The sequence below is a fragment of the Heterocephalus glaber genome, unplaced genomic scaffold (assembly GCF_053883595.1).
Source record: "Heterocephalus glaber isolate CG9 unplaced genomic scaffold, H.glaber_assembly_v1.0 deba00001594, whole genome shotgun sequence".
Lineage (NCBI taxonomy): Eukaryota > Metazoa > Chordata > Mammalia > Rodentia > Bathyergidae > Heterocephalus > Heterocephalus glaber.
Window position 1 is genome coordinate 19,533,342 of NW_028258369.1, and position 27,371 is coordinate 19,560,712.

The window sequence follows — 27,371 nt, forward strand, 5'->3', positions numbered from 1 at the left end:
ACCAACGTTCATAGTTTTATAAAATTCATATTTAAAAAGAAAAGAAAACATTCCTGCTTATAAAAACCAGGCTATTCCTGGGCCTACACTTGGGAGGCAGAGGCAGGAGGATTGTCACAGATTTGAAGCCAGCCTGGGCTACATGAGTTCAAGGCCACCCTGAACTACTCAGCAGCACCCTGTCTTAGAAAACTAGACACACACACACACACACACACACACACACACACACACACACACACAGGCCAGAATAAATAAATAAAACAAATCCTCCCAAAAGAAAGACTTATTGGAGAATAGCTGAAGACTCAAGAGAGGAAGAGTTAGCAAATGTTACTCTATTGAGTTTGTAAAGGAATAATGTCTTTTAAGAGTCCAACCAGGGGTGTGACAACCACAAAAATACTCTGGGCTTTCCTTGGAAGCTCATAAAGGGAGTTCTTTGTCACTATGATGTGTTTATTTTGGAGTTCTAAAGAACAAGGCACTCCTTTGAGAAATGTCAGTTGTAAGCTTGGTATTTACATTTATACCATGCTTCAGCAACACATTTTGATTATCTGGGAAACTTGGCTTTACTAACTACTAATAAATGACAGCTGGCCATGTTTAGAAACAACCGAAAAACATTTAGCCCCTGGCGTATTTGATCTGAATGGTAAACCATATTTCAGGCCATAACCTATTCACCTTGCCTCTTTTTTCAATGCTTCTCACACTTTAGGGAACCACAATGCAGCTGGCACGTTAAAAAAAAACAAACTGTCTTACGCATAGTGGAACCATTTATTCATGAATTCAGCACACATTGCTTAAGAGTTTTTGGTGTCATTAAAACTGCCAGACTTAAGATGGAGATGCAAATTTAGAGTGATGATGATTAATATTAATTATAACTTAAAGTATCACTTATTCACTGCTTGTCAGAGCTAATAACCCCTCTACAAGAAATTAATTTGCATTGTCTTGTGTAATCCCTGCACACCTGAGAGTTTTGCTTTTCACTCCTCTACTAATGAGAAAGCAGAGGCTCACAGATGTTCTGAATCTTGCCAGAGTTCACATCTTGAAACCAAATCTTCCCCATCACCCCAGCGGGTCTCAGCCTTCATTGTGCAAAAATAATAATCATCTGGGGTTGCCACCTCATGATGGAGGTGCTTTGATCCTATGCCTTGTTACAATAATTCCCCCAATATGTCTAGGGCCCAAGAACCTGCGTGTTTAGCAACCATCATCTGCCCAAGGTGATTACAACCCCCTGGGTCTGCAGACTACATTTTGAGCAGCCCACATTGCCCGTTGCTAGCTCCCTAGGTCCTGGAGAGTTTGTAGTTGGATGAAGCTAAAGAGGTGCTGCAATTAGAGACTGGCCCCCAGCACATCAGAAAACAATGCGGTGTCGACCAAAATGCAAATTATTTCAATCAACTATATTTCATGGGAAAATCAAGTTCATTTGTAAAGATGCAGCAAAACTCAAGAGAATGACCTTTCTGAATAAACCATGGATATTAGATTGTTGGGGTTTGGGGTTGTCTCTCGCTTCTCCTTTTCTTTTGTTTTCTAAATGTGGAGACATGTACTTCCAGTGAGAAGGAAATCTCTTTAGTGAATATTGTTGGTGAGTTGTTCTCCAGTTAATTCAGATTCTGTTGTATTCAGACTTTTGTGTTGCTTCTTTTACACTGGTTTGTGGTGTTTGTGCTTCTTAAATCTGTTCAAAATAAGCACTAGGATTCTGTTTATATGCATAATATGCAGAAAGTGCATAATATGCATAAGAATATGTAGTTCATGCCTTTGATGATCAACAAAATGTTTAAATGGTAATATTTCCTGACAGCATCTTTTTAGGGGATTCTCTGTAATTTGAGCCTGTCAGTAGACCTAACTTACCTATATTAGAGTTTCTCCATCTCTGCACTATTGATATTTTGAGCCAGATATTTATTATGCGGAGCTGTCTTGTGCCTTGTAGAATTATTTTCATAGTCACAAGTCTCCACCCTCTAGGTGCCGGTAACACAAACACATTTCCATCCCCTCCAGCTGTGACAAGTGAAAATATCTCTCGACTTTGCCTAATGGCTCCTTGGGGCAACATTACCCACCCCCAGAACAGCTGTGCTACGTATCCTTTTTATCACATGCACTACCTTTTATTAATGTTGTCACTCCTGTAGTAACTCAGAATAAAATAATATTTTTACAACTTTCAAGTTGTTAGTCTATACAGAACCACTGGGTCAGTTTCAATTTTACTTCCGTTTACAAAATTGAACCAAATTTGAAATTGTCAATTTTCAATCCTTAAAAAAATATGATGACACTCAAAAGACCAGATTGGGGGCCTTAAAATGAGTCATCCATTTATAAAAGAAACAGTCACCGCAGAGAAATGCTGAACTTGAACTTGAATTTTCAGCACTGAGAAATAGCCATAAACATGTCCTAGGCCAGGGGTGGTGAACCTGTGGCACGTGTGTTGTTGGTTTTCTTTTAAGACAAAAGATGATAATGTATGAGTTGTTTTTTTCTAAATTAAAACTTCAGTCTTCAGGTTTAACTGCAGTGTTGGCTCTTTGTGATAAATAAGTGGGTTTGGGGTTGCAGTTTGGGCACTCGGCTCTAAAAGGTTCGCCATCCCTGTCCTAGGCTGTGCTGATAGGTTTTTGTAGTTTTAGTGGACATTTGTTTGTCACTTTGTGGTGACATTGACCTTTGGGCTCATAACTTACTTCTACTAGATCTGATGAGTGGGCAGGGAGTAGCTCTTCTCGGGATCATATATTATCACATTTATTTTCTACCCTTGCATACTGGTTTGTTGGCTCATGGAAATATCTGTGTAAAGTTGGCTCAGCATAGCACCTAGCCCATCATCTTTTCTTACCTCTGCATCCTTGACACACTCTCTCCTCCAATTCCTTAAGAAACAGATTTGCAGTCATCCCTCCCATTTGCAAATCTGATCATGTTCTTCTCTTACCCAAGGTTTATGAATGACTAGCCATCATGGTGGAGGAAAATTGAATTTACTTCACATTGGCTGCAGAGGAGGCTCTACAGGACCTGGCCCTGATTTTAGGTTACCTTTATTCCCTGCTCTTTCCTGCCTTCTGCCCTTCTGAGTTCTGCATTAGCCAACTCACATGCCTTAGCCCCTGCTGTTTTCCCCAAAGTTGTATTTTTTTTTCTAGACAAACCCTCATCCCTCAGAGTCAATTTTTCATGTCTCCTTTGAAACACTACCTTGTCTGTAAAGCCTTCCTTGATCTCCAGACAGATGGCAAACCCTGTCTGCTAGACACCCATTGCTTTGGGTGTTATTTCTAATATCATAATCTGTGTACTTTACAGATTGCTTGTGTTCCTCCTACTTGAAGATTAAACTCTCTGAAAGAAAGGACTGTGTTGTCATCTTAATAATCCCAAGCCTACTACAGTGCTCAGCATGGAATAGGTGCTCATTATATATTGATTGAATTAATTACCCTAGAAGGTTTAGAAAATGAGAACAAAATATTTCTTCTAGGAATTGTTTTATTTCAGTAGTAAACTAGAGTTCAGAGTTTAGCAAACTACAGCCCATCAGCCAAATCTAGCCTACCATCTGCTTTTGAAAATAAGACTTTGCTGAAATATGCCACACTCATTCATTTATAAATTACTCGTGGCTACCTTTATGCCCCAAAGCACAGTTGAGTAGTTGTGACAGAGACCACATGGCCTATAAAGCCTAAAATATGTACTGTCTGGCTCTTGAGAGAAAAAGAGTGCCAACCTCTGCTATAGATAATTGAGTCCATTGCAGGTCATGTTTTTATGGAACCACTACATAACTGTATCTTGACACTCCAAATAGCAGTTGGCCCCTTTTGATCACTACATTTCTTATCTAAGTCACAAATTCCTCCGGGACTTTTCATTTGGAAGAAAAAGTGCAACTCACCAATAACATAACTTGTGGTATCCTAAGCTTAGAGAATGTGAATGACAAGCATAGACGAGGCCTGAGTCTCTAACTCTTAAATGCTTTCACTTGAGCTTAGTCTAGTTATACCAAAGAAAGAAAAATTTCAAAATACATCGCCTTGGGAGAATTTCCTTTAGTTCACCAAGTGTACCTGCGCCCTACTCATTTTGCTGAGATTTGCTCACTGGCTCCTCTCTCCCACACCCCCTTGCACACCATCTTTCCTGAGTCCTCGGCACCCATTAGTACAGCAGTGTCCATGGATGTAAACTCAAGCATGTCAAGACCAGCCCTCACTTCCTTTAGCCCTTACTCACTGTGGCCCAGCACCGCTATCTAAAGCTGCACATCCTTTTCCTCTACTCCTGCTCTGATGTTTTTCCTCTCTAGCAGTTATCCATATTTAACATCTTATACTTCTTCCTTACCTTACTCATTTTCTGTTCCTCCTAGAGTATAATATCCCCATTTTTTGAAGAAATAAATGAAATACCAGATAAAGAGAGGGAAATGTCAAAGAATTGGTGTAGTGTGCCGTTTACTCTTTGCAGTGAACATCCTAGGCAGGAAGTTGCCACCAGTATGGAATATACAGTATCTTAACAGTGGCTGAGCCAGTCTTTTTGTCTTCCTTCTTTACAGTGAGTGATTTCTTCAAGATGGTGAAGTTTTAAGAGATTCTGTAAGTGTTGCACTCATGAAAGGGAATCCCTAGAAGTGCCATTGTGGGCCAGCACCTTTCTGGACGTCCCCTGATAACTTTCCTTGATTGCTGAAGAATTCTGTCTCTTCTAATATGTGACACTCTGGATGGTTCCTATGGTTTGCAGGAAGGTCACTTCAGTAAGAGGACACTGGTTTCAGAGGATGGTGAAGAGCTGAAGAGCTCTTCCTTAAGCCATCACTTTGTCACTGTGTGCACTGGGGGGTAGGGGACCCAACACTCTTGTGCACTCTTACAGTTGTGGCAATCTTGGCTTTGACTCTGTGATGTAGACTATTTTAACATCAAATGTTTCTATAAATATGCGTACTTACTGATCGCATACTTATCAGAGTTAACACAGCTCCTGAGAGTGCTCTAAATAGAAACGCAGGGTTAAAATTTTACCATGGAGTTTAGTGCTGTACATTCTTAGCTGAGGCTATATGATGTGAGGAAAATAACTTAACCTTCCCAAGACTCAGTTTCATCATCTATATTCTTATAATGATGCATTGCTATAATATTAAGTATGTATTTTGATTATTATGCTTTACTACATGCTAAAGTAAAAGTCAGCCTTCCTTATACATATCCTTGGGTTCCACAGCCACAGATTCAACTAACCATCGATCAAATATTTTCCAAAATAAAAAATTATTGCATCTGTGCTAACCATATACAGAATTTTTCTTGTCATTATTCCTAAACAATATAGTATAAGAACTATTTACAGAGTATTTACATTATATTGGGAATTAAAAGTAATCAGGGATGATTCAAAGTATACAGAAAGATTTACATGGCTTATATGTAAATGCTGTTATTTTAAATAAAAGACTTAAACATCTGCATATTTTTACAACTGCAGGAGTCCTGGAACCAATCCAGTATGGACACGAGGGGAGATTATATTAGCATATATTATAATTAGTATACATTAATTTATAATAGTAGATGTAATTCATCAATATATTATTTTAAATGATACTATTGTACTGTTGAATATTATATAAGATAGGGTAAAATGTGGCCTACTTCATCAGGCCATTGGATGGATTTACTGTGAAGCTCCTGGCACAACTGCTGGCACATGGGAGGCTCTCAAACACAATTTTACCCCTTTCTAAAGCGTGCATGATACCAATCAACATAGTTTTTCCCACTAAACATTCCGTATAGTTCCTTTAAAAGGGAGGTAATGTGTAGGATCTTTTCACAATCGATTTCATTTTCTTTGGTCTATATGTGCATCCTCAAAGGAGATCGTGTGACCCAGTAGCTTCTTTAAATTTTGAATTTGGGGGCTGGCTGAGAAAATTCATGGCAAATTGAGAGGATTTGGTTTTGGGAATCAAGCGCCAATTATGGAGCACAAAGGTGAAGTGTGTTTGCCTTGGTTGCTGACTAAGAGAGAGGATGAAGTTTGTGAGAAACAGGTGAACTGTGTAAAGGCTAATGTGTTTCCTTTGGCCTGCAGGGTGATTTCACCTGGAACAGCATGTCGGGCCGCAGCGTGCGGCTGAGGTCAGTCCCCATCCAGAGTCTCTCGGAGCTGGAGCGGGCTCGGCTGCAGGAAGTGGCTTTTTGTCAGTTGCAGCAGGACTGTGACCTGAGCTGCCAGATCAGCATTCCCAAAGGTAAGGCTCTGTCTGCCTTTCTGCTGGGGAACACTACAAGTCAAACATCTGCTTTACCAAAGCCGTAAGCAGCAAACTCTTCTCACACCTACCATTAACACAGGAAGGAAACTCCAACTTTGGTTGTTGGCTGGCATTCATGTCCATTTTGAAAGACATGTCCAAGCAGGACAGTTTGCATGTCAGCTAACACATCTGTTGAAATGCAAGGTCAATTTATGGCATTCCAAAGGAGAGCAATGGTCTTCACAGCTTCACCAAAACCAATGAGACACGGCTTCCAGAAAGGGCAACCCAAAGGGTTGGAAGAAAAGCTGAGTTTGTCCCAACTTGATTGCAAAATCAACATGTAGAAAGAATGCCATGCCACTGTGCTATACTTGTCATTTGACCTTATGCAAACTTAGCATCGGGGATTGATTGTATAGAGATGAACTCCTTTGTCTCCAGTCTTTTACTCTTTGTGCCTGGGTTTTGCTTCACTGCTCTGATCCTGGAGCCTGGGCACACCTGCCTGGCTGATCTTTTGGCGCAGCTCCTGATTCCTGTCTCTAAAATTTCCTGTCATTTATGAAGACACTTTTAATATTCGTATTACTATCTAACTAATTTGAGGCAGAATGGAAAACTGTGATGTTACGCAAACAGAGTATATTGGCCCATAAAATGTGACATTGGCCAGTGGGCTTGGAACATAAAGGAAAGCAGGATAGCAAGCTTTGAAGAGCTAGATACTTCATGAGCATTTATTTACTCATCAAGTAATCATAGACACATATATGGTTATAGAGACACATATGTGTGCATACATGTGGATATACACATACATACATAGATGTATGGTTCTCAACTGTGATGATTTTACCTCCTAGCCACAGGGAAAAACTGCCCATGTCTGGCCACACATTTGGTTGTTGAAGCTTGGGGAAAGGGTACCACTGCAATCTAGTTGATAGGGCCAGGGGTGCTTCTAAATGCCGTACTATACACGATAGTCCCCCAGACAAGAATTATCAAGCTCTAGGTACCTGTGCGCCAAGATTGAACAACCTTACCTCCCTTATCTGTGTCTAAAGGAAAGAATGCTGAGCACCAAACTTGGGGAATTCATTTCATTACTATACACACAGGTAAGTTGAGCAGTTTGGCTCTGAAGTAGGACGCTTGGTTCTTTGACTAGGAGTAACACAAAAACACTAAGTACATTTGTTTGTTGGTGGTGAGTCTTAGAGCCATAGTTCCCCCTTTGCCTGGAATCTGAGTCTACTGGGGACCACGAAAGAGTTCGGAAGGGAGAGGTAGGGGAGGCCTAGGGATGACAAGGCGTGTATGTCCCTGGCAGGTGCCTTGCTCCTTTGGCTTTCTTGTCACCTTCTGTTCCCTCCACAACCACAGCCAGCTCCTTCAGACAGGAAATCCCCACCCATGTGTTGTCTTTTCCCACTAATCTCCCACAGAGAGGCCCTCAGCACAGGCAAGAGGAGTCACTAAGGGAGTTGTAAAAACTGTCAGGCTGTGTTACTGTTGCTTTCAAGGACGGAGCCTGTTACCTTATCTGGTTTGGGTTTTATTGTAGGGTAGAGATGAGGCCTACCCTCCCCTCCCACTTAGCTCACAAGATGGTCCATGCATGCCCAACCCATTCAGCTAGACCTTTGTCCCTTTCATCATGAACATAGACGTTCTTTACATTCATAAAAGATTAAAAATATTAGCAGGGTGTGATGGTGCACACCTGTATTCCCAATTACTCAGAAGGTGGAGGCAGGAGGATGACAAGTTCAAAGCCGGCCTGAACAATTTAGTGAGGCACTGTTTGAAAATCACATAAGAAATGAGGATGTAGTTCAATCTCCAGTACTACAAAAACAAAAAGAAAGGTTGTGGAAATTCAGCTTATCATTGAGGGAATGATGACTTCGAAAAGTTTTGAAACTTAGATTGGATCTGCATCAGATAAGCCATCAGGGAACTTTGTAGCTTGGCTTTTAAATCCAGTTAATTTGATGTTTCCCTACGTTTAAAGGGTCCATAAAATAACCTTTACTAAACAGGTAATTTTACAAAACTTGTCTGCTGAAGGTTCTGTCTCCATTGCTTACTTCTGAAATTGTGCGGTTCCTCATACCTCTAGAGAAAAAATCATGCTATTGAGATGTTTGAAGATATCATCAAGGCACAGAGGATATTTTCATACTTTCTATCAAAATGGAGACTAATGACTTACAAAGTAAATTTTCTCACTTACGGAGAGGAGAAGGAATTGTATGGCTGGGTGGCAAAACCAAACCTCACCCAAGCGTTTCTAAAGCTATTGTTTTGTGCACAGGATTATAGACATGAAGTTACTAAGATCCTGTGAATGTGTGGCTAGTGCTAAGTGCTATGACAGTAGCTTTGGGACGGATGTGGCCACTTGGTCCCTGTGGAAACTCCCAAGTGGAGGTTCTAGAATAATATCAGATTCACTGCATGAAAAATTTTCCAGGAAAAATAAATGCAGCAATCAGAGCCTAGAGCCTAAAGAATATCATACCTTGAAAGACTGGAAATAATGAAAAGGGAAACAATCAAGCTTATCCCTTCATGATGCCCACATGGACTTATTTATGACTAGCTTCTTGGAGACTGGTGCTTCTGGGGCTCAGATTAATGATATTACTATATAACATAGTCATCAGCTGCCAGGATTTACTAGAGAGAACGAACAACTGCAGATGGGGCAGGGGAGTTACTGGGATGGTTTCCTGGGATGGACCACAGAGGGATCCAGGACAAAAGAGAAGGGCTTGACCTTTGATGGAGCTATAATTATAATTGGACGTGAGTTACATGGACATAGATGCAAGTGAGTTAGAAGATGGTGGGAGATCATATGGAATTTCTGGTGAAATAGGAAGCAATTTCATACACTGGGAGTGAGGACGGAAAGAGGTCTTGGAGGTTGAGAAAAGAGAAGGAGCAGACAAGAGGGGATCTAATGCACCAGCAATGATGCAGGATTGCAGACAGCCAAATGTCCATTTGAGATTTGTAGATTGAAATTTCCAGTGCAAAATAAACATTCTAGTGAATCAACACTATTAAAACAGAACACATCATTTTTGTGTTTTAAATGCCTTAGCTCTAGTTAATCCAAATCTCTTCTAATTAGGATTAGAGTTTTCTGGTAAAGTTTGGTGAAAGTAGAGAGGGACATGACAATTAAGTGTATCTGTGGTCTGCAGAATAATACCCCCCTAAAGATAGCCACAACCTAATCCCTGGAGCCTGTAAATGCGTTACCCAACTCACCAAAAGGAACTGTGCAAATGGGATGAATTAAGGTCCTTGAGATGAGATTATCCTGGATTGTCTGAGAGGATCCAAGTTAATCATGCAGGCACATAGTTGAAAGTGGGTAACTGTCCCAGCTGTAGTCAAGAAGGATGTGATTATGGAAGTACAGCCAGAGAGATGCAGTGTTGTTGGCTTTGAAGATGGAGAAGGAGGGCCACAAGCCAAGGAATGAGGGTGGTCACCAAAAGCTGGAAAAGTCAAAGGAACAGATTCTCTCCTAGAGTGTCCAAAAAGGAACACGGTCCTGCCCTCACCTTGGCTTTAGCCCGCTGAGACCCATTTTAGACTTCTGTCTTCCAAACTGTAAAATAATAATTTTGAGTTGAGTTTTGCCAATAAATTTAAGGCCATTTGTTTTAGCAGTGATAGGAAACTAATACAATATCCAAGAGAATTATAATCCCAGACCTTGGGGTCTACAATGGATAATAAGCAGCTAGGAATAAACATGAAACACATATTTTTCTCAAGTAAGAATCAATAATATAAAGGTTCAGTTATGCCATCAGTTTTCTATAAACTGAATATGATTCTAAAATAAGTGTACCAAAACAATGTTTTCAGTAATTTCATGAAATTAGTCTGAATATCATCTGAGTAAATAATTATAGGAAGGTAGTCAGGGGAAATCTGATAAAGAAGTCTAATAAAGATGATCCCTGTGTATTTATTAAAATATGCCATAAAACTAAAGCAATTAAAAGGATACTGTACTGTTGCACAAGCATTGGGAGAAAATCGAGTTCCAAAATAAATCTAAATATATACAATAATCAATTACATAATAAATATGTATTATTTTTTTCTTACTGGGAAAATATGGATTGTTTGAGGCAATGAGACTACCATTGGGGAGGAAAAACTGGATTCTGACCTTATTCCTTACATCAAAATAGATTGATTGGATGCAATATTTGAAGATAAGAAACAAAACTATGAAAAAAAAAAACCGACTTGGGGCCAGGGATTTAGCTCAGTGGTGTCGCCGCCTGCTGTGCAAGTGCAAGGACCCGAGTTCGATCCCCAGTACCAAAAAAAACAAGACAAAACAAAACTATGATTGTATCAGAAGAAAACAGAACTGGATATTTATATTTTAGGAAAACACAACCCAGAAAACATAAAGACAAGATCAAAATTTCACTACATAAAAAATACTATCTTCTGTGTGACAACTAAAAATTCATACATACCACATTTGACAAACTAAATGCTAATTTCCTTACTATATAAGCTCTGTTCCAAATTAAAATGAAGAAAAATCTAAAATATGGACAAATTACAAGCAGCTCACAGAAAAAGAAATTGAAAAAAATGTATAAATATTTGAAAAGATTCTTACGCTCACATTAATTAAAGAAATGTAAGCTGAACACAAGGGAGCTTTTTACTCTCACATTGCTATGGATCTAAAAGTTGGATAATATACTTGATGAGGAAATAGACAATCTCAAAAACTCTTGATAGGAGTATGAGTCATTGAAACAAATTACAAGGCAATTTGCCAACATCTAAATTTAAATGGCCAATGATTCTAGATCTAAAAGCAGTGTATCTCACAGATATACACTCATAGTATTAGTTGGGCTAGGCTAACTACTCAGTACCTTGACACAAAAAGGCATCTTTTTATATTTTTTTTCATTAGTACATGTTTGTAGTACATAAAGATTACATTTTCATGGGATATTGATACACATACAGAATATATTAGAATTCTTTTCTCATCCTTTTTCCCTTCTATCCCTTCCAGCTCCCTTCAACTCTTGTTCTTTTCCCAATTTGGAAAAGCTCTATTTCTCTCTCTCTCTCTCTCTCTCTCTCTCTCTCTCTCTCTCTCTCTCTCTCTCTCTCATAGAGGACAGGGTCTTGCTATGCATTTCAGGCTGGCCTTGAATTCATGGAGATCCTCCTGCTTCAGCCTCCCAAGTGCTGGGACTACAGGCGTGGGCCACCACACCTAGGTTTCTCTCTTTTTCTTAATCCCTTTTCCCTTCCTTCTTTCCTCCTCCTCCATCTCTTGTTCCCCTTCCGATTTGAAAAAGATCTTCCTACTTCCGATTATCTATTCTTTATTGTGCTCAAAGGTATCTTTGTTACTTTGCTCACAAAGGTGGGGAGTGTGGGTGGCAGCTTGTGGCTTCTCCTTCTGTATCCACTCAGCCAGGAGATGCAAAAACTGAATAACTAAAAAGACTTATGTAAATTTAAATAGCTATAGATAAGCTTATTTTTTCGCTCCTTCTAAACATATTTCAAAAAGGAATCTTATAGTTGCTTTTGCGATCAAAGAAAAATCTTTCATGGTTGAAATCAGAAGGCCTTCCAGTGGGAGTGATTATATTTACCAGTAGACTTTCCCCAGTGAGCCTGAGATTGCCCAATAGAGCCAGCCAGGGACTGTTTCTGACTCAAATGGCTGCTCTTGGCAGAGGTTCTTGGATCAAACTATCTAGTCTGTAAATGGCCTAATCCTTAGTAACAGAACCAGGAAACAAATACAAATAGGGTTTTAGGTTCAATGAATATTTTTGATAGCATTTTAATACAAATGGTCAAAGGCAGGGGTTAATAAACTGGCCCCTGAGCCAAACCCAATTTATCACCTGTTTTGGTAAAAGTAAAAGTCTTATTAGAATACAGCTATACTGACTCATGTACATACCATCTATGGCTGCTTTTGCTCCACACCACAACTGAGGATTTGCAACAGTATCTCAAAAGTTTACTATCTGGCCTGTTACAGGGGGAAAATTACTGATGCCTGGGCTAAGGTAAAAGTGAAAAGAAGTAGCTGATTTCTGCCACAATCAGTACAGCCACTAATGTAGGCAATATGGTTTAATATCATTATATTGTAAGCAAGTATTTAAAGCTGAATGGTTCCCTAAGAAAGAGAAGCATATTTATTTTCTTTAATGCTATTTCCCCTCTCTTTCTTCAGTTAATTTCTGATACCACAATGGAGCAAGATTTGTTTATATTTTTTGACAATAATATTAGGAAATGTGGAATGAGCTGATGGCTTAAGAAAATGTGGGCAATAGTGTAACAAAAAAGTACTCTGATGCCTCAAAATTGCTCAATTATATGGCTTTTTAAAAGTGGTCCCTCACCATTATCCCTTAGGCATTGTAAAACCCAAATAAACAACTCAATGAAATAAAGAAAATTATGTTCTTGGTAAACCAGCCCTGCATCTGTCTTTGGTTTGTGATTTAAATATTGATTTAAAAATAAGAGTATTTGGTGGGTAAGGGGATTGAGCGTAGGTGTTTATGTAACAGCCCCAGACAGAAAATGTAATTGTTCTATTTCTGTAATGGCCTTTTAGGTAATGCCCATTTGAGGATGTGTTATGCTAGATATGTTTATCAATTATCTTGTGTATACAGAAATGAAGTTGAAACCTGCTGTAGAATCCACAAACAACTGTAGGTAGAAATGAAAATAGGAAGCAAACACTGCCAAATGGAGATGATTTGGGGGTAATCAGAGCATTAGACTCAGAGGCCATCAACACAGTTCTCTGCTGTGGGAGCTATGGAGCTAATTGTACCTTTGTATGGTCACAGTGACTCTTTATGTGGTCCTCCCAGAGAGGATTGTGATTTACCACGCAGTAGGGTGATGGTCTTTGAGCCGGAACACCAGGTACACTACTGGCCTCTACCAAGTCTCCAAGGAGTGAATGCATATGTGCATATATACCTTTAATGTCAAGCTCCTTCCTTCCCTTTTCTAAGAAGCTTCAGTCACCTTTCTTTTACTTTCTCCCGTATCTCCAGCAATGCTTTTGAAGCAGTCTTAATGACGTCCTACAGCTTCACCCCATGCTAAGTTTCTAACTGATTCATGATCTCACAGGTTAATGTGAGGTTTAGATGAAATAATCATCACAATGAGCCTAAAAATATACTGAAATCTTATAACATCTCCATAGCAAGTAGTCATCACTGTCATCATTCAATGGTCATCATACCATGCCACTTTGTCATGTGTACTCAATGTGCTATTAACCTCAACCCAAGGTTATTCTATCATTCTATCTCATTTAGTTGTGGTCATAAACCCCTATTTACTTTCTTCAATGGAAGCCATCTCCTCCATTCTGTCCATCACACCTCAACCACCAGAGTAGTCTTCAACCATGAAATCTACTTTGTTGGCAAAAAAGGAAAACTCCCAAGGCTCCCTCTTATCTACTGAACTCACCATTAAAGCCATTTATAATAATATTTTATGTAAAAGAAGTAATCCGTTTTGTTGGCACCCTGTTCTAAGGACACACTACAGACATAAGTTTATATCTTAGAACAGCGGGTTTCAAATTTTTGCCCATAATCTGCAGTGAGAAATAATTTTACATCTCAGCCTGGCCAAATGCATGAACCAAGCAGTGCTTATTTTTATCTTTATGTGCTCTCTAATATCATCTACTACCCTCTTCTGCTTGATTCTGTTTTATTTTCTAAAGTACATTAATCATGACTCATGGAATTTTCTTGATTCATTTAGTAGTTTATGACCCAGAGTTTGATGGCACAGTCTTGGAAAGCAGGTATAATGGAAAATAGGCAATCAAGAAGAAATCAGTAAAAATGTAAGTACAGAAAACTTTTAGTTGTTCTTTGCTTTTGGTCTCAGGATCATGTTAAATAGAAAAAGGCGTTCTCATTGTAGGGCTATGTAAATGCACCTAAGAACCATCCTGCATCTAGTGCCACTCTAGCTAGAGCCAAACTGTGGGAGTGACCCCCAGAAAGCTCCCTGTATTGCTTCACTTTCTTTTTAGCAATACCAAGCTAGATATACAGCCCAGAGAAGATATCTATGTGGGGCTCTCGGTTCTAGCTGCTATGGAGCATACAATACCATGTCAAAAGTAGTCTGTATCTTCAAGGAGTTCCAATGCAGTTGTTGATGAAAATACAAATATGTCAATTATATAAAAAGATAGATCAGTGGATATGATCTATTGTGCTATGTTTGGTGATACTGATAGAATCTGCTTCATTCACCTCCTCTGGTAAAAGCCATGCATGACAGAGAGATTTTCCTGCAGGTGCTTTTATTGTTTCCTTCTTGGGTGCTCTCTGTAACAGCTAAGAACTTTTCCTATGTACCCATCTCAAGTGTGTTGCCAAATGGCCTAGTGCTGGTGCTGAGCAAGTGAGTGATTCTTTTAAGCCATGTGCTTTGTGCTTTAGTATTCACAAATGGCTCCCTTTATGTTCTCAGACAATGTAGTTTTCTCTCCAAGGTCTTGTCTCTACTGGTCATATTTACACATATTTATATATCTTTGTTGGATTAGCAACCAGTATTTCACAAGGCCTTGGCATTTTAAACAATGTCACTGAAGTTCCTGAAATATTCTGGCACCTTTGAAGGGTTTCAAGACTGCACTGTTCTCTCTGTTGGGATCAGGGTCCAAAGTAAACTTGGTAATTACAAAGAATATCTCCCATTCTTGAAATATGAACAGGAGCTTCCAGGACTGCTTTTTTCTTGGTTTCCTCATGGGTAAAATAAAAGTAAGTAAGTCTTAATTGTAATTAAATGCTGAGCGGTGTTTTTTTGTTTTGTTTTGTTTTTGTTTTTAACCAGTCTTTCTAGATCATTTGAAATCAATCCTTCAAGATTACTTAAAAATTACGTTAATGAATGCTTACAGAATGTTTCCAAGTGGAAAGTTCTGAAAGAATAGTTTAAGGAGTCTTCATTTAAGATAGGAGTGGGCAAACTATAGTTTATGAGCCAAATTCAGCCAGCTACTTGTTTTTATAAATAAAGTTTTATTAAAACCCAGCCATGTCTACTTGCTTCTGTAGTATTATCTGTAGCTGCTTTAGTGCTACAATAACAGAGTTGAGCAGCTTAAGTAAAATCTGTATGGCTTACAAAGCTGAAAATATGTACTATTTGAACCTTTATAGGGAAAACTTGCTACCCTCTGGCTAAAGAGATTAATATGAGTTTGATACAGAAATTCATGTTATCCATGCAGTCCATTGACCATTCTATCCTATCTATTTCAACTTCTTCATTGTCTTAATTGTATTTTGTAATGATTGGGTGGATTTTAATGAACAGAGCTTCATGACTCTCACATATTATTATATATGACCAAACGTTTTTTAAGGAGACATACTAAGTTCCTTTGGTGACACTAAATGAGAAAGAAAACTTAATGTTTCTATGAGTTGTTTAAACAACTAATACCACCACAGTTACTACAGTTACATAACTTGTGAGTTAAATGGATGATTTTAATAGTAAATTAAACTCCAGTATTGGGGTAATTACTATTGATTATTATTATTATTGATTATTATTACTTAGAAGTTAGTGATATTTGTCTGTAAACACTTTAGATTTATACTTCCTTGCAATCTGATCTCTTACCTTCTCTATCTTAGATTCCACCCAACACACACAGATTCAAAACTTCTGTAGGTACCTTTTCTTTGGAATACCTGGAATTACATCATATGTCTAATGGACCTAAAAGTAGAAAAACACACCCCATGACAGAGTTTTGGATCATTCACCGTTAAGATATTTTCACTGGGGGCTGGGGATTTAGCTCAGTGGTTTCGGCGCCTGCTGGGCAAGCGCAAGGACCCGAGTTCAACCCCCAGTACCAAAAAAAAAAAACCCAAAAAGATATTTTCACTGCAAATTATGGAAGCTAAACCAAAATTGATTTCAATAATAGCTGATTATCTTATTTTATAAGGAACCCAGAGGTAGGCTAGTTGTAGGGTTCATTAATGCAGCGTCTTTCCATCATTTTTCTTAGCTGTCACCTGAGGTCACTTTGTTATTTGGCTTTTGCTTCACTCACTATCACAGATTGGCTTCCACAGCCCTTGCTGCCCTATGGCAGCATCAAAAGGCAGAGAAAAGCAGTGACTCTTCAACAAGTACGTATCTTTTTAAGCCTAGAGAAGCATTTTCACTGCTGCTTCTGAATAACTTTCCTCCCTTCTCACGCCCTAGATTTGCAACACTTGCCAGTGCCCAAAGTGATACTGGCAATCAGAAATAAATCGCCAGGACTGGCTTGCACTAATTGTCCTTTCCCACAGGTGAGAACTCCTCATAGGATGCATGACTGGATGAGGGGTGAGCACCTAACAAAATGGAGCAAGGAAGAAATGGGGAGAGCAGGTGGAAGAGAGCAGGATAGAGATGGGTTTGGATTAGAAACCACTGGAGTATGTGATAGCAATGTCATCTTCTGCCATTCCATACAAGTGATGGGGAGGAAACTATTCTTATATTTATTTGCTTTAATATTTATCACAGTGCCTTGATGTACCTGCTGCTCAATAAGCATTTTAGGGACAAAATAGAATATATTAAATTTCAATCATAGCACCTTTATTTATATAATGTATCAATATCATATACAATTGTTTCAGATGGCTCAAAGAATAATCAAGAATAAGGATTGAAAGAGGAAAGATGAGGAGCCAAAATGATTTTCATCTAATTGCATCATCTGTCCAGTTACTGAATCTGAGAGAGCTATTTTCATGGGGGCAACTAGCAGAAATTTTTAGGAGTTTCCAAGACTTAAAGTCTATACTTTAAAGTTTGTTGACTCCCTTCTTACTTGGTCATTATAAAACAATATCTGTCGAAACAAAGTAGGTGGAAGTAGCCCCTTACATAGGTCACTCACTCCCAAAATAAACACCATTGTCTGACTCTACATTTTAAACTTGCACTATGAGCTTTAGTTTTAAAATGAGAATAATGCAACTCCATAATTTGGGGGTTAATTTTCTTGAGTTAATATCTAAATTTAGATAAGTAATTTTTATTATTTGGTTCTCCCACCAGTTTCTTTCCTGTACACACTGGGCAAGAAATATAGCCTAAAGAAATGACTTGCCAAATGCCACTTTCTTTGTAATGATATTTGGAAACTTCTGTCTCCGCAAATACAGTGCCTACCTAGACTGTTATAAGTATCATTTTCCATTTAAGGACTGTATGATGAGGGTTCCAAATTCAGGAGCCTAGAAGCTGGCTCCTAGCTAATGAAAAGACAGCAGCAGCAAGGCTGCCCCTTTGGAATATGTGCTTACTCTTTTTTATCTATTTTTTAACTCATAGAATTTAAATGTGGAAAAAATGACAGCGAGTAAAACATCCTTCTAGGGCATAATTTGATCACAGCCAGTTGTTGCAGTAAGCAGTGATTACAAAGAATGCCTAGTTAAGGAAAAACCATGTTTGAGCTTTTAAACCCATGGCATCCAAACCATGAGATCAGCTTCCCTACTTCATGTTTTGACAGAATGAGGAGACATGCTCAACAAATCAAAAATCTTAATGATTTTCTATAATGATTTGCTCTGAGATTCAAGAATCTACGAGTGGTTATTTTTTCCTCTTGAATATGATATAGAAAAATTTTGGAACTAATTACCCTGCCAAAATAATTTACACAAAACGGAAAAAGTATTTTTGTGTGTTTAATGGAGCTGGAGGCATGGTGACCTACAAGAGCTGACTTTCATTACAGCAGTGAGAGACACACAGAATGTTCTTATTTTATGCCCACAGCTTTGTTAATTTCACCACCACTTCAGCAAGTAAACTATGGGGAATTAGTACATTTCACAAGTACTTGGGGAGCCTCAGCTGTAAGAAGAGGCAACTCTGTTACTTAAGAATGCCATAAAACATTTCCTAACCCAGGGAAATGTAGACACTTTGGAAATACACTTTGGAAATCTGAGCCCACAAGGTGCTAGCAGGATAAAGTAACAATGTTTAATTCCATGGGGTTTATGCCAAGACAAGTGACCCAATCACTCTATTGCTACTTGTCTTCTATGTCAGTTATAATTAAAGGAAGAACTTCTAAGGATAAGATAATGTAGAAATGGAAACTTTGATGACCTATGGATTTGGTTAAAAAGCCAATAATCTATAGTATGAAAATAACTTGAAGACAGTATACACACATGCAGAGAGAAGGGGGGGGGGAGGGAGGAAGAGAGAGAGAGAGAGAGAGAGAGAGAGAGAGAGAGAGGCACACATATGCCCAATGAAATTCAAATCCAAACTTGACTTAATGGTGGAGCCAGTATGGGCTTGAATACATATTTTTCTGCTTTTTCACATAAGTTGTTTTCTTCTAGAATTCTTATTTGCCACTTTCTTGAAACTTGATTCCAATTTAAGGAACTATCAATCCATACTTGAATTTGTAATTTTCTCATCTTTTTTCCCAATAGAATGTTGACTTGATAAAGGGTTGTGATACTAGGAATAAAATAGGCAAAGTTTTAGAATAATTAGGAAGAAAGTGATTCCTAAACTAAGTAGTCATCATGCGATTTACTGAAGGAAACCACCACCAAAATTTGAAGGGTAATTTCATCCTTTAGGGCTGAATTAAACATGAACTTTTGCAAGCAGAGTTGGGGACAGCCTTCTCTCATCTGTCCTAGCACCTAGTAAATGTCTATACTAAAGCATTTCTTCATTTTGGTTTAATTAACTTTCTACATAGCTATCTTTTTCTCCCCCCCCCCCATTAACTTTGTTGGTGCATTTTAGGTATAAAATACAGTTACATTCATCATTGGGATCTTGTACCATTACATCAGTCTCTTGATTCTTATTTTTTCCCCATTCCCCTCCCCTCCCTTCACCCCCTCCACCTTTCCCTACTTGCAAAGACTTTGTTTCCATTTTTTTCCTTTTCTCATATTTTTTCTTTTTCCTTCTTTCCCTTTCCCTACCCTTCCCACTTCCCCTACTCCTTTAGACCTTTTCATCCTATTACACAATATCAATTATACATTTTTCAAATTACAATATCAAGATCTATGAGACATTACCACAGATTTTACAGAATTTAAAAGGACATAGAAAGCATATTACAAAAATCTTTTTTGAAATAAATTTGACAACTTCTAAGAAGTACCTTGGAAGACAAATTAATGAAACTAACTCTGGAAGAAATATAAAATTTGAATAGCACCTATTAAAGAAAGTATATTCCTAGCTTGAAAACCTACCTATATGACAACAGCAGGCTCATATACATTTCAAGTGATAAATTATATCAAACATTTAAGCAGAAAAAAGAAGGAACACTTCTGCCCTCATTTTAGGAAATCAACATTGTGCTAATCCTAAAACTGGATAAAGATAATAGAAAAAGGTATGAACATAGATAGAAATTTGTTTAACAAAACAAACTATTGGAAGTCAGATCTGGCAGTATGTAGAAAGCGGTTTTATTATAGGGATGGAAGTGTTGGTTCAGCATTGGAAGGAAGATCCACCCCCAAAAGTAATCATTTTAACAGAGGAAAGGAAAAAGCTATATGATCCTGTCACTAGTTGGAGAAAGAGCACTGGACTAAATTCTATAGCTGTTCATGGTTAAAGCTATCAGGAGACCAGAAGTAGAACAGAACCTTCTCAACAGATCAAAGACATGTACTCCATACTTCCAACAAAAACTCCTTCTATGAATGGAGACTATACAATGCTTTCTCCCTAAAGTGAAGAACAAGGGAATATATGCCTACTCTTCATCTGTCCATTAGACTTTGAAACATAGGTCTAAACCAAAATAGTCTGGCAATAAAATGACACAACTAGGATAGGATTGGCACGGCAGAAGCAAAATCTTTATATGTAGGTGAAATGATCATCTACAGAGAAAATACTAAGAAATCTCTAGGAGATCCTAGAACTTGTACTTGAATTTAGCAGGATTAGAAAACACAAGGTATATATAAAAATTCAGGTCTGTGTATACTTGCTATAAATGAAGAATTGGATATTGGAATTTAAAAGTTATGTAGGAGTACAAAGGACCCAGAAAAGCCCAAAACAAAAACAAAAACAGTGTTGGAAGACGTTTAGCACCCAATTTTAAGACTTCTAAAGCTATAGTAATCAAGGCAGTGTTGGTGTAAGGAAAGACATATAGATCATTGGAATAAAACAGAGAATCTAGAAATAGAACCACACATATATGGTCCACTGAGTTTTGAAAGATTATTTCACATTAGCATTTTATAGAATATAAACTCGATTCAAGAGCCGAGGAAGAGACAGTGTCTTCAGCAAACGGCACTAGAACACCTGGTATCCGTATATAAAAAATTAACCTCAACCCTTTTTTTCCATACATGAAAATAACTTGAAGGGATCTATGAACCTAAATAAGAAAGCCTAAAAGTATAAAACTTTAAGAAGAAATTATAAGGGAAAATATTTATGAATTCAGGGTAAGCAAGAACTACCTAGGATACAAAAGACATGATGTATAAAAGAAAAAAATTGATAAATAAGATTCCATCAAAATTTAGAACTTTAAATGACATCGTTAAAATGAAAAGTAGTCCTTAAACAGACCATATTTACAATGCATATAACCTTTGAGCAGAATATATAAAGAATTCTTAGAGCTCATTAATAGACAGCCCAATTAAAACGTAGACATAAGAAGATGATAAATAGCCAGTATAGCACAAGGAAATGCATACAACTCTAGAATCCGAAAAATACTAATCATGAACAATAACAAGATTGAATTATACACTCATTAGGGAGATGAAGTTAAAAGTTTTAAAAGCCTTGTCATGACTTTTTCTTTTTGTTGGATTCTCCCCCTTTGCTTTTAATTTGTCACGCCCAATAGATTCATTCTGCTGGGTTTCCTGGGGTTGTGATCCTCATTGTCTTTTCCTAGGGTATTGTCTACAATGTTTTGGAGTGCTGGTTTGGTATTCATGAAGTTCCTGAGGTGCTCTTTATCATGAAAGTATCTTATTTCTCCATCAATTTCGAAAGATAGTTTTGCAGGGTACATCAATCTGGTTTGGAGGCTGTTTTCCTTTAGGGCTTGAAATACATCACTCCAAGCTCTTCTTGCCTTGAGGGTTTGCATTGAGAAGTCTGCTGTGATTCTGATGGGCTTTCCTTTGTAGGTGATTTGTTTCTTTTCTCTCACTGCTTGTAGAATTTTTTTCTTCTGTTGTATTTCTGGAATCCTAACTATTATATGCCTATGTGTAGATTATTTTTTGATCAAGGCTAGCTGGAGTCCTATATGCCTCACTTATCTGTAGGTCAAGTTCTTTTCCCCTGCTTGGGAAGTTTTCTGCCATCACTTCTGTGAAGAGTTTTTTTTATGTCATCTGCACTCTCTCCTCTTTCTTCATTGACTCCAATCAGTCTCATGTTATTTTTCTTTGCATTGTCTAGCAGCTGCTGGATTGATTTCTCATGTTCCCTTACAATTTTAAAGCAATTTTTCTTTTCCTGGTCACTAATTGCAATCTTATCTTCTATATGTGCAATTCTATCCTCACATTGGTTCATTCTGCTGTGCAGACTTTCGATGGAGTTTTTAATCTCTTGGAAATCTGTTTGTATCTGTTTTATGGATTCCATTTGTTTACTATGTTGGGATTCCATCGTGTTTCTCAGATCCTCTATTTTTTTATCTGTGTCCTCTCTAGATTTATTAATCATGTCTTGCACCATGAGCAAAATCTTTGCTGTTATCTGAGTAATTATTTCTGATTTCATTTTTCCCAGATCCTCTTTTGTTGCCAGTTGAGAGAGTCCAGGTGGTTGAGTATCAGAGTGTTCCATCTCGTTTCCCTTTGGGATTGCTGTAGGTGATTTGGAAATCTGTTTTTGAGGCTTGTTTATGTGTCTTCTCATTTCCACGAGGTGGGGGGGGGTGCTTCTGGTGCCTGTGTGGCTCACCTTCTCTGCCCTAGGAGCTTGGGATGGCAGTGGGGGAGCTTCCTTCTGGGTGCTGGGACCAGCTCAGCTTCTCTGCCCTAGGAGCCTGGGATGGAGGCAGGGAGCTTCCTCCCAGGTGCTGGGACTGGCTGAACTTCACTGCCCTAGGAGCCTGGGATGGAGGCAGCGAACTTCCTTTCAGGTGCTGGGACTGGCTCACCTTCTTGGCCCTAGGAGCCTGGGATGGCAGCGGGGGAGCTTCCTTCCAGGTGCTTGGACTGGCTGAGCTTCACTGCCCTAGGAGCCTGGGATGGAGGCAGGGAGCTTCCTTCCGGGTGCTGGGACCAGCTCCATAGCTATCTTTTTCATTGAGCTCTGAATTTTTCAAAGACAGAGATAGTACTCATTCATCTGCATTCATAGCACATAGCTCAGTTTCACCTACCATGTGTGCCTAATCAGTGTTTGATGAATGAATGGATGGGTATATGATAAGCCTGTTTTCTAGAGAAAAGATAACATTTAAACAGACAATGTTGTAGTGTAATGTTCCCAAGATTCATCAAGAAGGTTCATCATGTACTAGGATACATTCCTGAACAAAGAATACTTGCTTTAGGATGGAGAAGAGACCTATGCTTTGGCTACCTTGTTAAATTTCTGGGGTTAGTCCCAGGCCAACTCTTAGACCAGAATATTGCAATGGTCCCACAGGCTCCCCTTTCCTGGGTAGATACTTCCCCTTTTTGTCAGAGCCGCTCTCCCTTCCATTTCTTGACATGGACCTTGAATATAGAGCAAGCAATTCAAAGTGAAAGGGACAATTCTGTCCATAAAGGTAGAGATCACAATACAGTAATTGGCTGTATATCCAACCTGACTTTTCCTGAGGTGTGATTTTGACTGGAGTTTTGCCTTCCCTGTTCCCTTTGGCCCCCATCTGCTTTCCAATATAGACTGGGCCCATTCATCTTATATAGATAAGATTAATCATTGTAAAGTACCAGATGTAGAGCTCAGGCACAATGAATGACTCCCTAGTGCCAGGGGCCATTAATAACATTATTACTTCTTTAGCAAATATCTTGCTCCAAAGTATGAATAAAATATCCTGTTAATCTTTTCTTGCCTTATTTTCAAGAGGTCTGTGGCTTGAAAGCTCTCAAAAGCAAAGCTAGATAGGAAGAAATAATGAACTGTAGCTTTAGCAGAGGACAAAATATAGTATTAGTAAAAAAAAATTGCATGATATCCACATACTATATAGCTCACTTAATTCACATTCATATATACATGTACATACATATGGAAATATATATTTATTGTGTGTTTTATTTTTTAAATGGCATGTTTATAGGGATAGGCTGAAGACTTAAAAAATTAACAGGTTTCTGTACTAATCAATTTTCTTGAGTGCAAATGAAAAATACTAGATCTGGATAACTTTAGCTGAAAAAGGATTTAGAGAACCTAAGATTTAGGAGGAATCTTAAGACTGTCTTATCAGCCACCTATGAAAACATCCCCAGGGCCATAAAAGCAAATCTGTTGGAGGCTCTCAATTGTCCACTTCCTTTCCGGCAAACATGATCCACCAAAATGGCAGCCACATGAATTCTTTTGGTCAATTTAGGTACCTGTTTTCTTTCAGATCAGGGAGACTTGGATAGGACATTGTTTCTAGTTTTAGCCAGGTCAGAAACTCTGGATTGTGAGTCACCTCCCTTCTTGCCATAAAATTGAGCTTCCAATTCTGTGAAACCCTTCAGGGAGAAGTGAAGGCTTCCCTTTTCTCACACGCTTGACAAATGAATTTCCAACTTTTGCTTGAATATATCTGGTGCCTGGGAGAAAAAGGTTTTTAATAAAGTTTTTTTTGAGATAATTATAGATTTATAGAAAAGTTTTGTTTTTTTTTTAAAGTACCAAGTTGCCTTAAACACTTTAACCAGTTTCCCCTAATGCTAACATGTTATATCACCTTGGTATACTTATCATAGCTAAGAAACCAGTCTTTATATATGTCTCAAGAAGACTATAGACCTTACTTATATTTTACCAATTTTCCCACTAATAATCTTGTTTCTGTTCCAAGATCTCATCCAGGATATTATACTGCATTTCATTGGGCAACTTTTCTTTTCTTTCCATATAACAATAATTTTTCATCACACATAGCTTCTCTGAGTAGCTCAGTTTGATTTCTTGGTTCAGGGCTTTCATGAAGTTGCAGCCCAGCTCACATGGGGCTGCAGTGATTTGAGGGCTACATTGGGGCTGAACAATAAGTGTTCATATGGCTGTTGGCTAGAACCTTCAGTTCCTCACCACTGAGCTGTTTGTGTACAATTGATCACAACTCTGATTTCTGCCTGGGTGAGGGATAACAAAGCAAAGAATACAACCAAGATGGAAGGCACAGGAAGTGGTACACTTATGGAAGGACCTCATTCCTTGTTGGACAATTCTATTTGCTTAAAAATGATTTGCTATAGTATTCTGCTGAGTCCTTGTTGTGCCTATGGAGGGCTAAGCTAGTAAGTCTCTTCATGAACAATTTTAGTATTCTACATAAAAGGAAAGATGTATGGTGTCCCTTTAATCTTTCCTGAGTGCTGAGCATCTATTCATACCACCAATTACCACAGATGCTGTTCCACACCTGGTTTTGCACCCTCAGAGAGGAAACAACATATCATCCAAAAAAATAGAAGGCTCTTTACTCAGGAAACTCACTTTATTTCTCCCATGCAGTCTTAGGAATTGGGAAAAAAGATAATTGTAGGCAGATTCCCATTTCTTCATAAAATGAAGGAAATTGTTATTGCGCTCCAAATTCAACCTGATATCTGAAGGCTCAATATCTTGTAAACATTTTGATATTCTTCTGTTGCAATCAGAAACTGAGATTGGCTATCAATGGAGCTTGCTGATAAGGGGAGGTGGGGAATGTGAATATTTTATTCACATTCATATGGTATGGGCTCATTGCTGCTCTCTAGATAAGTTGTGTGTAGACTGGTGGTTCTCAGCTGCAGTGACTTTGCTCCACAGAGACATTTGGTAATGTCCAGAGACATTAATTGTTGTCACAGTAGGGTGTGGATAGGTGCTCTGTGATGCTGCTGAATATCCTGTGATGCACACAACAGTGTCTCCTCATAAAGACTTATCTGGCTTCAAATGGCATGAGTGCCCAGGCTGAGAAGCCCTGGCGTAGATTCTGTGCAGTTTGTAACGGGCTACTTCTTATTTTGTCACCTAAATGTCTCTTTTTATGTAAGTTTCCCTCACTTTTCCACTAAGCACCCCTGTTTGCCTATGAATTCCTTTGGTTTGCTTTCTCAGAGAGTCTATTTTTCTGATCCAAATAAATAGTGAGGCAGCTCTGGCTGGGAATCAAGGGACTGGTGCCAAAAAGCATTCCTTCAAAGTTTTCTCAGCAGAAATTCTTGAAGCTTTGAACAGGCTAGAACCTTCCTTTTAGAATCAAATGGGGTTGCAAACTCCAAGGCCTACCAGACAACACAAATGGTACAATGGCTCAGGGTTGGGTGATGGAGTGAGTGCGAGGAATATGGAATCCAGTACTGCCAGCTCTTCTGGCTCTTTTGAGAGGCTTAACATCCAGACACATATGTTTAATCAGTAAGATTTTACATTAGGGTGCAAGTTTTTATAAATCAATGTATGAGCTAAATAGCACCTGAACAAGGAATAGCTGGAAAGGGCCATTTTGAACCAGTTGCACTAGTTCTTTACTTGTGTCTGTAGTAGCACCAGAGGAGGGATTTGGTCCCAGCAGGCATTAGGTAATTCTTTCTTTGTCTTCATTTCATAGCTTAGTACATGAGATTGCTTCCCCTTTGCAGTAATGTAGTCTTTCTTGAGCTCTGCAAGTGAACGTATGTGAAAGGTCTTAATATTAACCATATTCCACGTCAAGGTACACCTGTGAAATGAGGCCATCTACATTCATTCCCTGACTCCCTCACTAATGAATGAGCCATGGTGCCTTCTTGCTTGTGACTTGGGTTTCTTTGAGAACAGAGTCTAAGTGACCTCCACAGAGGGATATCCATGGCTTTATGAACGGTTCCCAGGGAAGAGAGTCCCGAACCTTCTTTTAGGCTGAAGAGGCAAAGTGACCTTCAAAAGGACTTCTGGCTTCTCATCAGTGGGCATCTGAGTTCTGCTCTCAGCCACACTTCTCATGCCAGAGACTTACTTGTTGGAAAGAGCTGGAATTTGGCTTTGAATTCTAGCTCTACCACATACCAATTCTGTGACTTTAGGAGAATTTGCTTTAATTCTTTGATTTTCAGTTCCTTCAACTGTCAAATGTGTAGATCAGAAAGCTAGCTCAGTGGATTGTGTGTTAATGTATATTAGGTAATATCATATAAATATAAAATTTATTGTCATTCAATCCTTTGAAACTATGGACCAAAATAAATTTCTCCTCTTTTAAGTTTTGGGTGTTGGGTATTTTGTCCCAACATTGGAAAAGTAACTAATGCACAATACTTATAACTATGATCACCATATTCTACAATAAATGTCATAGCCTTAAAAAAATCATCATACAAAAATGACTTACACCAGGCCTGGTGCATATTTAGAGATTAACAGTTTTTAGTTTCTCTTTCTCCTTCCTCCCTAACTCCCTATTACTTTGGACATGTCTGTCCATATATCTGACCATACTGGCACATCCTCAAATAGGTGCCATATTTCCTACACAGCCACGGTAGAGATTTAGAATTTCATCTTTTGACATTAGTTTTGGATGCAAGTTTTGGATTTACCATAATACAATGTTTGCCCATGGACAAGTTATTTAAACTTTTTTAACCCTGGTTTCCTCCTCCATGCAATAGGAAGAGTAATAGTATAGGCTTTGTTGAGCTTCTGTGAGGATATAATGAAGTTTTGCACACAATGTGCTTATCTTATAGTACATGCC

General features: G+C 38.5%; 1 protein-coding gene across 5 annotated transcripts in view; it reads left to right on the forward strand.

The window, feature by feature from the left end:
* The window catches only part of Arhgap6 (Rho GTPase activating protein 6), a 499,561-nt gene that overhangs the window by 405,857 nt on the left and 66,333 nt on the right, over window positions 1-27,371 (forward strand). For all 5 annotated transcript variants that reach the window (XM_021249114.2, XM_021249115.2, XM_004871022.3 and 2 more), the window contains exon 2: window positions 6,163-6,322. In XM_021249114.2, coding sequence (XP_021104773.2) covers window positions 6,163-6,322 — 160 coding nt within the window. The remainder of the gene's footprint in view (window positions 1-6,162; window positions 6,323-27,371) is intronic.